General features: G+C 28.1%; 4 protein-coding genes across 4 annotated transcripts in view; 3 read left to right on the top strand and 1 right to left on the bottom strand.

The window, feature by feature from the left end:
• Positions 1 to 2,297, bottom strand: part of LOAG_17312 (hypothetical protein) — a gene marked incomplete at both ends in the record, with an annotated part of 3,638 nt that extends 1,341 nt beyond the window's left edge. The window contains 6 exons of the mRNA XM_020449970.1: positions 93 to 270; positions 512 to 666; positions 1,051 to 1,179; positions 1,396 to 1,487; positions 1,690 to 1,790; positions 2,214 to 2,297. Of these exons, the coding sequence (XP_020306425.1) occupies positions 93 to 270; positions 512 to 666; positions 1,051 to 1,179; positions 1,396 to 1,487; positions 1,690 to 1,790; positions 2,214 to 2,297 (739 nt within the window). The remainder of the gene's footprint in view (positions 1 to 92; positions 271 to 511; positions 667 to 1,050; positions 1,180 to 1,395; positions 1,488 to 1,689; positions 1,791 to 2,213) is intronic.
• Positions 2,298 to 3,641: 1,344 nt separating this feature from the next.
• LOAG_04960 (hypothetical protein) lies at positions 3,642 to 5,313 on the top strand (the record flags this gene model as incomplete). The annotated part of the gene is made up of 5 exons (XM_003140495.1): positions 3,642 to 3,905; positions 4,119 to 4,349; positions 4,479 to 4,662; positions 4,921 to 5,048; positions 5,131 to 5,313. The coding sequence occupies 5 exons, from the start codon at positions 3,642 to 3,644 to the stop codon at positions 5,311 to 5,313; spliced, it is 990 nt and encodes a 329-aa protein (XP_003140543.1).
• Positions 5,314 to 5,842: 529 nt separating this feature from the next.
• On the top strand, positions 5,843 to 7,512 carry LOAG_04962 (hypothetical protein; the record flags this gene model as incomplete). The annotated part of the gene is made up of 5 exons (XM_003140496.1): positions 5,843 to 5,963; positions 6,434 to 6,526; positions 6,742 to 6,872; positions 7,124 to 7,211; positions 7,415 to 7,512. 5 exons carry the CDS (start codon positions 5,843 to 5,845, stop codon positions 7,510 to 7,512), a joined length of 531 nt encoding a protein of 176 aa, XP_003140544.1.
• Positions 7,513 to 9,447: 1,935 nt separating this feature from the next.
• Positions 9,448 to 10,807, top strand: LOAG_04963 (hypothetical protein; the record flags this gene model as incomplete). Its single annotated transcript, XM_003140497.1, has 4 exons — positions 9,448 to 9,454; positions 10,362 to 10,476; positions 10,602 to 10,685; positions 10,714 to 10,807. The coding sequence occupies 4 exons, from the start codon at positions 9,448 to 9,450 to the stop codon at positions 10,805 to 10,807; spliced, it is 300 nt and encodes a 99-aa protein (XP_003140545.1).
• Positions 10,808 to 11,265: the final 458 nt, after the last annotated feature.

Genomic DNA, 11,265 nt, shown 5'->3' on the forward strand with positions numbered 1-11,265 from the left:
TTTCCTTCCTTCCTCTCTCTCTCTCTCTCTCTCTCTCTCTCCCTCTCTTTCCCAGTAAAACTTAATCCCGTCACTAAACTCAAAAAAAAAACCTTCAAATTCGCTATCATCCTCCATTATTTCAGTAGTTTTTTCAGATTCTATCACTTCGAAATGAAGCATTTCCATTTTTCGTTGACATACTGCAAACCTTGATTGACTCTCGATAATGATTGCATTTTCTCTAAGAGTAACAATCTGACGTGTTTCAGCTAAAACATCATCATCCTGCTGCAACAAAAAATCCGTATTTCCGACAGAATTACTGCTGAAAATTCGGGAAATCCGAGGCAAAAAATTGGCGATATAAGCGATATAATCTACAGCTGATTATTATATATATATATATTGATTTTCTCGGAAGAATATAGTATTTAAGCATAAAAGTTTGGCATTGATTTATTTCAGAATCTCAGATATAAGTTTATTTTGAACAAATTTTGTTGGCTCATAATAACCGTATGTACCTTACCCGATGAGCATGTCTCGTCATAAGTGGCTCAATTGTCGCAAAAACACGCCGATCATTATAATGTCCTTCACCAATAATTTCAATCTTCTCATTAATCACAAAATTATTTTCCTTATCTCTCGAAATGTTTCGTTTCAGTTCCACATAAACAGGTCCTATAAAATTCATTTTGATTATTCCGATAAATAATTCTTAAGTAATTAATAAGTTTCTTTTTGAGCATTGCATAACAATTGCTTTCTCACAGTTGCATAATTTATAATAATTGATTATTTTATTAAATTTAGAGTGCAAAGTTGATAAAAGATTGATATGAGACAGATTACAAGAGCCCTAAAGAGATATTATTCTTTTAAAAGCGAAAGAGATATTGAGTATTATCATTGGACTATTAGCATCTTCTAAAACCTTAATAGATGAATAAATTTTAGAACAAAATCTGGTTTACTGATAAGGATTGTTTGTGGAAAATAAGCCAAATTGCATTTCACATGTCATCTCACATATTTGATAGTGATTTTTCAATTCTTCAATGATACCTTGAATGTTGCAAAACGGTGTTGAATCCATTTTCATACTTGTTAGGATACCTTGCCTGAACCATTCCATTTCATCATCAGACCATACTTTCTCGGTCTCCAGTTCTTGTAGACGTTTGTCTCCAACGACTGTAACGTATATATACCATACTCGAATTCAAGCTTGTCAATTTAAATAGCTTTTGATCAAATTACTAAAAAAATTGGTTTTAAAAGTAAAAAGTTTAAGGATTCCAAATTAATTTTCGATTTTTGTTTTGAAAAGTATTCAGTATGAAGTATTTCTGATTCATTAGTAAATTTCAAATTAAAAAAAGAAAATTAATTTGTTAGTATTAAAATTACTATCATAGGTAGGAGGGAGTTGTGAAGATGATGTAATATCCAAACTCTTTGTTGAACTGCTATCGGATAAAGATGGATGAGCACTTCTTTGTCTGCAACAGTTACTTTCCCTTTACTTAGGTTCGGAACATAAAGTTACGGAATAAAAGTCGATAAGGGTCAAAGTTATGGAATAAAGGTCAACAGTAGCAAATTAAGAAATTATTCTTTTAACAAACTTGCAAATTTAAAATTCTAGTAACTATTCAGTTTCGATTAAAATATCCGAAATCAAAATTAGATGGGAAATCTTACGACAAATCGCTAATGCTATCAATGCTTCGAGCAATGCTGACAATATGTTCATTTTTTAGAATTCTCAAAATCCTTTCAATTTTATCTTTCGATGCACCATACTACAAGTTATGATTATCAATAATCATTTTTGACTATCAATAATCATTTTTCAAATAATTTTTTTCTTTTTTTTTTAAGTGTCGAGTCATAAACATTACATCGTATAGAGCATAATGTTTAAAATTTAATTTATTTTTTGGAAATTAAATTATGTTGATAAGTTAATTGTCTAGTTTAACCTCTGACCCAATGCCACATTTTGTAAATATGACTTACAACTTATCTTTTATTTGTGTCTATATCTGTGTACACGTAAAATAAAAAATAATAAAGGTTAATAAAATTAACGAATGGCATAAATTGATTTTGGAAAGATTCAAAGTATATCATAAATTTTTATGAGAAATTTTGCAAATAAAACTTTTAAAAATTATCGACATTGTTTTGAGCTTTCAAGAAACAGAAAAACAAGAAAAACAAACATGATTGGATGTGTCTTTGAATGCATTAGGTACAGTAACCGATTCATTTTTCGGTTTTCCGGTTTCTTCCATACTCGTCTTCATCATGCTCTTCTCTTCCCAAATAAATAAACTAACACGCCAATAAATCTTAATTAATGGTAACTAATGCCATGGGAATGACCTTTCTGTGACAATACCAACTAGATAAAATAACCATTCATATATTCAACTAATCATTTTATAATGTCCTTTTTGTGCCAGTGAACAAAACAATAATGAAGCACAATGATGAGCGTATGCATATAGTGGAATATTGAAATTTGCATAAATTTATAGAAAATAAGAAATTTGCATCAAAATGAAATCTCCAACTTTCTTTTAATCAGAGCTGTTTTGTTAATCATCTCATAGATATCAATATAGGTTTAAAACCAATGAATTTACTCACATCTCATTCAATTTCATCGATGAAATTTGAAAATTTGTATTTTATGCAAATTTTCAAAGTTTGCAAACAGACAGTCATGCACGTAGTTGCAATCTATTATCAAAAGATAATCCAGAATAATTTTATTGAACACATGGAAACAAGAGAGAAAGCATCAAAATATGCGATATTAGGCGGGATTAATTTGAAACGACTAATTTGCATAATTACTGTTTGAAAATGATAGGATAATTTTATTATAAATTTTTAATCAAAGTGCATGGTTTGGTTTTTACTTGATTAGGAATTTTGCATTTCATTTTGCGGTTTATAATTATATCTAAAATTGAAAAGCGGAAACTTTTCATCTTTTTTTTGACGTACTCAGCAAAATAAATGGATCAAATTGTTATGTTAGATTAATTTTTAGTATGTGAGAGAGTAGAGGAAGAGAAAGAAGGAAGTTTTATCATTTAGAAAATCTAAATAATTGTTTTGAATTTAAAGTTTAATGTTAATTTGATTCCAAATATCTGAATCATATATTGATACTAGAGATTATTCTTGCTAGGATACTAATTTAATCGTTGATTCCATTAGGTTATATTATCATTTAGTTCATAAATTTATTAATAACTTCATAAACTTGCAACGTTATCATTCTGTTAAGGATCGTTTTGTATCATAAAGAAATTGATTTATGATAATTAATATCAGAAATATTCTAATTACAAAGGCTTGTCAAATGAATTACAGTGCTGTATATTTCTTTGTTTTTTTTTTTACTTTTATATAGAAAATTATTCAAATTAAATATTTTAATATAAATATATTGCAGTTAAGAGAACTGATGCTAATATTGGGACAACTTTACTATGAAAATATTCCATTTCATTTTTTTTTCCTTTGCCAGTTTTGAGAGTATCATTTAATTGAACTTAATATTACTCTATAAAGGATTGAATATTATTATTAATAACAAAGTTCAAGATTGATTACGAATTTAAGGTTAACAAATCATGACACAAAGGTCAAAGGTATGGTCTATTCCGTTGTGGTCATTACATTCATATCGGTTACTGATTGCTTTCCTCCTTATGTCCGCCTCATTCTGTTCCAATTCAATGCGTATCAATCTCGGAATGGCTATTGTTTGCATGATTAATTCAACTGCATTTCTTCCAAATGCTAATTCAACTGCTTCAAACCTATTGAGGAAAGTTGACAAAGAATTTTTAACTTGCAGTGACACAAACAATGCTAAGCTCCTAAAAGGATATGAGGTAAAGTTTAAATTGTCAAGCATATATTTAAGGAGCTAAAATGAAAAGGTCATGTAATCTTTACAAGATTATGCATGCATAGAAATAGATTATTGATTGATTGATTCTAATTTTCGTTCTGAAAATTACAGCATCTAATATATTTGTTTATTAGATCAATATGATGAAAAATTTTTATTTTTTTTTTCTACAATCATTTCTCCAGTAATACAGGGAACAATATTATGGACCTCAAGACAACAGTCAATTTTATTTTCGGCCAATCATTATGGTGGCCTACTAAGTACTCTTCCGGGAGGTATACTAGCAGATTATTTCAATCCGAAACTTAATCTTCTGATTGCAATCGCTGACATGGCTTTTTTTACATTTCTGATACCGGTCTTAGCAAAGTGGAGCTTTTATGCGACATTTATGGCTCGGTTGGTGATAGGATTTGGTGAGGTAAGTAAATACTTTGTTGATGAGTTTCATATTTATGGATATTCTCAGTATATATGGATATTGAGTAATGAAAATTGGTAGGAAGTTGAAGTGATTAGAATCCAATTATATCATCATTACTTATGATAGGCTTTTATCCTATCATCAATGGCGTCAATATCAGCACGATGGTTTCCACCAACAGAACGAAGCACAGCAGCTGCAGTTTATACATCTGGAAATCAGATAGCTTTATCACTCATTTATTGGATTGGAGCTGAATTATGCTTAGTTAAATTTCTAGATGGATGGCCTTTGATCTTTTATCTTCTTGGTTCGTTACAACAATCAAAATAATCCATTATCCATCATTAATTGAATCCGTAAAATTTCAAATTTATTAAAGATTAATGAAATAGGTATGCAATATTAATTGAGTAATATGTGATATAATCAATAAGTTTATAATTACCGAAAAATAACCAGAATTATTTTCAATATGATAAATTCAATTTTAAAATATATCTTGAAAGACATTTTAATCAACAACAAGTAAATGCTTAAAAATCGATAATTTATAACTTTTCTCCAGGTTCGATATCAGTTTTATGGATGATATTATGGATTCCGTTTGGATCCAGTTCACCAAATGAGAATAGATGGATTTCAAATGCTGAGCAAGAGTATCTGAAAAGATTTTTTAAAAATCCACAACAAAAGGTATCCTTTCATTTGCTTAATAATCAAAAAAAAAAAATTCTTAATTTCATTCATATAAGCTAAAACATTTGCGCATTTATAGCTAAGCGGTAATTCAATACCATGGGAATCAATTATTCGATCAATGCCGGTTATTGCTAATACTGTAACAATGTTTAGCATTAGTTTCCATGCTACCATAATACAATCCTTTTTACCGACCTATTTCAAGGATGTTTTGCTCATTAATCTCAGAAAGGTTCCACATTTAAATTACGAATTATAGTTCCAGTATATTATGTGGTACTATAAGTAAGTAAAATAGAATAATATCATCATTATCATAATACAGTAATGCTAAGATTACAGTATGACTACTTCATTAAACTGTACAACACATCAATAAGGCTAGGAATGCAATTCAGAATTGAATAATAGAAATATAATACAATTTTCAATCTCATCTTATAATACCAATCCTCATTAATGAATAGATTTGCTATAAAATTCATAGAATTACTAAATTAATCGAAAAAAAATCGAACAAAATGGAGAAGGAAAAAAAATATTTGAAATATTGATCAAACGAATTTTGATGTGAAAGAATATTTTTTGTGACAAATTTTACTTGACACAAAAAAGTTTTATTCTCTTTTTCACTTTCTTTTTACAACGACGAAAAACCTTTGGCATTTTGCAGCTAATTAATCGATTAATTAATTATTATTTTGTATGTAAAGTCTAGGACTTTTAAAAAATCACAAATTTTTAACGATTATTCTAAAAATTGAAGTATATTTTTGAACGGTTTGTATATGACAATGCCATTCATTGCACAATTAATTATGAAGAATGTAATGGGTATTTTATCGGATCATTTGAAGAAACGAAAATTGTTGAAACCAACGATAGCTTGTAAGATATTTCAAGTTACAGGTATTACTTCATCTTTTCTTATCCATTCGTTCACTTACGTGTTTTACTTGACGTAACTGTTATCTTAACTTATTATCTCTTTAGAAATATTCTTTAAAAAGAAAGAATTATTTATCAAATAAGTAAATATGCGCTCTATGAACAAATAGGTTCCAAAAAGTGGCAAATATCATCTTTTGAATTTTGCAATTTTTAAATCTTCTCATAAATGGGTTTGTCTTATAAGTGGTTAAGAATGCGCTTTGATGCGACATTAGAGCTTGCTCGAATCATTCATCGTAGTAAAAGTGGTAATTGAGAATAGCAATAAAAATGTACTCTTTATAAAGAGATCACAGAGAATGACAAGATCTTAGAAATAAGATGGATGGATGAATGATTTGACTTTAATCATTAATCAAATTAAATTAGTATTTTCATTAATTGCAATGATGCACTAAATGATGATAACATACAAATAGAATTTTCAGGTAATTTGGTGCAAGCTTTGTCGCTTTTTATGTTGGCATTTTTTGTGAATTGCAAAAAAGGAACGTTTGCAGTTGCATTACTTGTCTTGCAAGGTAAATCTTTCAATTTTTCAACGAAAAACTTTGTTACTGTTAAAGTATTAAAAACTAAAACTTTGTTATCACAGAATGTGTTTCAGATTCTTTTTTTTTTTTTTATGCATTATTTACACATAAAAAGTTACAAAAGATTCTCAAGATATACAAATGCTACTCTTATCTTTTCGTATATTATTCTTTTAGTTGATTAAAATATGTCATAAATTCAGGTGTAGCTGGAGCATGTGTTGTACCTGGTGTCATAACAAGTTCTCTTTCGATTGCACCATCTCTTGCTGGAACGATAATATCATTGGTATTGTTTTTTGGAAAGATTGGCAGTGCTATATCACCTAATGTGGTTGCTTTATTTAAAAAAAATGTATCACTTCAAAAATTTTACTTTTCAGATTTATAAATGATTAGATTAGGTTGTGTACAATTTGAATTTTTCTTCTTATTTGTCCAAATGATTTCTCATGGAAAGTAAAATTCTTCACATTTTTCTCTTTACATAAAACTTCTGCACATATTTCTAAATTTCATATCAATTTGAACATCCGTAAATTTTCCGGATAAAACCTAATCCTATTCTTACATTTTTTTTTTCAGGGAACACTGCAAGAATGGTCGAAAATATTTGCATCATCTGCACTTCTCCTAATATTTTCTGCTTTATTTTTTTTGATATTTGCTTCCGGTATGTCTATGCTAGTAATTTAGCAGCACTAGAATTAAATAAATTCATTAAAGCTATAATAGGAATTTTTAAAAAAAAATTTAAAAATTGCAACTTGACAAGTTTAACGATTAGTTGGTAAAACTGTTTTCGGCATTGTGGAATAATTATATAATAAGATTTAATTAAGTAATGATTTAATTTGAAAACCTTAAATAATTTAGCGGAGCAACAAAGTTGGAGTTTTGAAAAAATCACAACGCTCGATGAAGAATTTGATGACAAGGCAGTTGACACTGCTAACAAGCCAAGGTCTAGCTGAATAAAGACAAGCATATTCTGATACCATTCAAAAATCCTAATTCTCTTTGTAAAAAATATTTTCGACTTGTCTTTTCAATATAGAAACATGTAAAGGCCTATCAATCTTTTCAATATAAAGGCATGAAATAATTAATTTATTCATCCTGAACTGAAAATCAAGTTTTGATTTTGATCCAATTTCCAATGGATCTTTTCCTTTCCGGTAATTTTTTTTACAAAGCTTTATTCTTGTTTGCTTTCTTCCAAGTCCTGAAATAGAATAGGGCGATAGTTTGATAATATTCAGAAAGCTACACTGGTACGGTCGATATATAATCGATGGAATCAGAATCATTTATGCATATTGGCTGTACAGATATTAGTCCATTCAATGTAGAAGAAAAACTTTATGCTCATAGTTCTAAAAATTCATTCACTTGTTTCCACTTCAGTTTCACGTGTTCGTATAATTTTCACTTCGATTTCACGTGTTCATGTATTTCCATTTCAAATTCACGTATTCCACTTTCTTGCTCGCTTTCCTTTGTTCAGGTCGGCTTTTTGATATATTTTTGAATATTCTTCAACATTTTAACCATTTTTTGATAGGAAAATGATAACTGAAAATGAGAAAGACTGAAATAAATTAATACAAACAACTGTCCTTTAATGTCTCATTTTGATGATGAAGAATTCCTAAAGATGAATATAGTGTTAAAGTGATCGATAGTCGGAAGAATGTATTTATTGTTGGAATTATTGGATACTATCAACGAATGCCACAGTATAGCTGAGTGAAAGGACAGATGTCAAGAAAAATCAAGAAATAGAATTCCCTGATGTACCTCGACATCTCGTATGAGCATAAAGGCAACAAGAATCCTGAAGTCTAGATTCTAGCTTCTTCATATAGTGCGGATGATTGAGAAACTACATGGAAGATAATTGTTAGACCAAAGTTGCTTTGCAGTATCCCGTATTAGTTGTTTACAACAGGATGTCTTCTTTTTTTTTAGCAACATTTAAACTATTGCGATTGTGATTGATTGACACTTTTGAAAGATGAAAGTTGGACAAATGACTCATCAATTGAAAGTGTAATGAATCATTTGTTGTAGAAATGTTCCAATTCACACTGCTAATTTTTATATTTTCTAATTAATTTGGTTTTTTTTTTCGACAGAAATGATTGAAAGTAAATGAAAGTAAAAATGAATTTTTTAACGATTGCTTTCTTTTTATTCCATTATCAGATAAATTATCATAGAAAATTAATTAAGCAATTCAATTCTCTTTTTATTTTTAAAATCAACAAAAGGCTCCACAAATTTTTTCAAATTGAAAAGTATAAAGTCAAAAGAAATTATCGAATCGATTGATAGTTACTTTCCTGTCTTTTTATTCTATGCAAACTATTAATTGAGAAGAAAAGAGAAAAAAACATTAGCAGTTCAGGTACTACCTGATATTACCTGAATGTAATTACCTAAGCCTAGTGTAGTAATGGTACTACCTGACATTACCTGAATGTAATTACCTAAGCCTAGTGTAATAATTACTTTAAAATCCATAAAATGTACTTATTTATTTTATGAAATTTCATAAAAATGACCCAAAAAAGACTTAATTAAAATCGTTTTAGTTCAAAACGAAATTTTTATTTGATTTTTCATAAATACTTTGCAATGAAAGCGTTGATTTAGCATCCGTCATTATAATAATGAGCTATTGATTCAACGGTCACTACTGTTTTTTTGATTCAATGGATCTTAACTGTCCTATCATCAATTATAAAACTGTCACATAATAATAGCTATGACCATTTCACCGTTTTAATAATAGTTTAAAAACAAAGCAATAATATATGTAAAGTAACGGTTAAATAGATTACAAGGTTACCTGTAATATGTAAGTACCACTCAGCAATCAATCACTTTATGTTGTAAAACAATGAATGAAAAGTTAATTCAAAAATTCTTCATTTTATCGCATTTTAAAAATTGTTTTCATTGTAAATATGCAGATAGAATAAATTGAATAAACTTGGATAAATTTAGGTAAATCATTTTTAAATTATTTTGTATTGTTTTGCATTCATTTCAAAAAAAGTTGGTTTATGTTTAGATTAGTCCGTTTTATGGAGAAATAAATTTAATTTCAAATGAAATTACCATTAGTTTGATGCTTATAGATAAAGCTCCATGGATAGAGGATATGTTATTCAAACATCTACGATTGTTTCATCTTTGATCAGTACCACATATGCCAATAATTTGTTAAAATCGTTTGGCTTCCAAACAAAACTTCAAACATCGTTGACAGTCTCATTTATCATTTATTGGATCGGATTAATTATCTTTTTCGCCTCTGTTGCTCTAATTTTTTGTAAACTTTTCCATTTCAATAAATAATTTAAATGTAATTTCAGTGTAAAATCATATATTTATTAATAGTACACATTTGAATACTTTTATCTTAGTATGACAATTTTTGTTTAATTTTAAAAATATATATTTAATTAGACTTTTTAGGCCAATCTCAACACTTACCCTAACAAATCAAAGAAAGCATTTACATAGATTTCAATTCTTATCAATCCATCTTAATCACTTTATCTCATATTTCTACTACTAAATGTATTTGCATTATTTAATTAGAAAATCATTGTACACAAATAATTATTCTAAAATGTAAGCAATCAAAAATAAAATAGACAAAAGAAGTTTTTTAATTTTATAAACAAGCAATTAAGAAAAAGAAAAAAAGGAAAAGGGAGATTCTTACGGAGTTGTTTATGTTTTCATCATATCAATAAACATGGTAGAAATTTTCCTAAATCCGTCTATTATAAATTTCAATTTAATTTAGACCGGTTTATGAAATATGAAGAAACTGTAAGACAATTTCAAGTTGAATCATCAAACAAATCTCTTCAATTAATGCAATCCATACGTACACAAATGATCACTCTGAAATACAAAAGGTAAAAAATGGATAGACAATTTTACTTCATAAATAAAATCATCAAAATTTCATTCTTTCACTTTCAGGACATTAGCGCTTTTCTATTTCCTAATTTCCAGAAAAAAAGGAAATGTTAATTTTTAGTTTTGATACTGAAAGTTCTGCATGGATTAATGCGTTAAGTCGTTTAAATTTTATTAGCTATGAGCTATTTCATGGTTATAGGAAGTTTTTTAGCATACAAATTTTGCTTCAGGACATTAGCGCTACGGGAATCGGCCAAAAAAATGCTTCCTTTGGAAGGAATCTTACAGAAAAAGACTGAAGCAGATGAAATTCATCGATCATAAATAAAACATTTCCAATGTATTCGCTCATAAAAAATTATCCTTATCAAAATCATTTGTGGATATCACTTCACATTTTAAAAAAACATCAAATGAAATCAAATTTTGTAAGTAATGACAAACAAATTTGTACAAAAAAAATTTGTAAGTAATGAATTGTTTGAAGAAGTAAATGACTATAGATGGAATGATATGATAATAACATCAAAATCATTCATTAAATCTTCTTCCGTCCTTTTTTCTTTGGTCCTTAATATGAAGCTCTTTTTCTACATTTAAAAAAGAAAAAGAAAAAGTGAAATTCTTTGGAATTCTATATCAAGGATAGATGCATCAAGAATGGGTAAACGCGGGATAAACTATGAGATATACTATCCACCTATTATTGATTGTATAATCCATGATATTGTTTATTTAGCAGGTTTAGTTGCGAAATCTTTACGTTCTAAAAAGAATAAATT

Source organism: Loa loa (genome assembly GCF_000183805.2).
Source record: "Loa loa unplaced genomic scaffold supercont3.60, whole genome shotgun sequence".
Taxonomy (NCBI): domain Eukaryota; kingdom Metazoa; phylum Nematoda; class Chromadorea; order Rhabditida; family Onchocercidae; genus Loa; species Loa loa.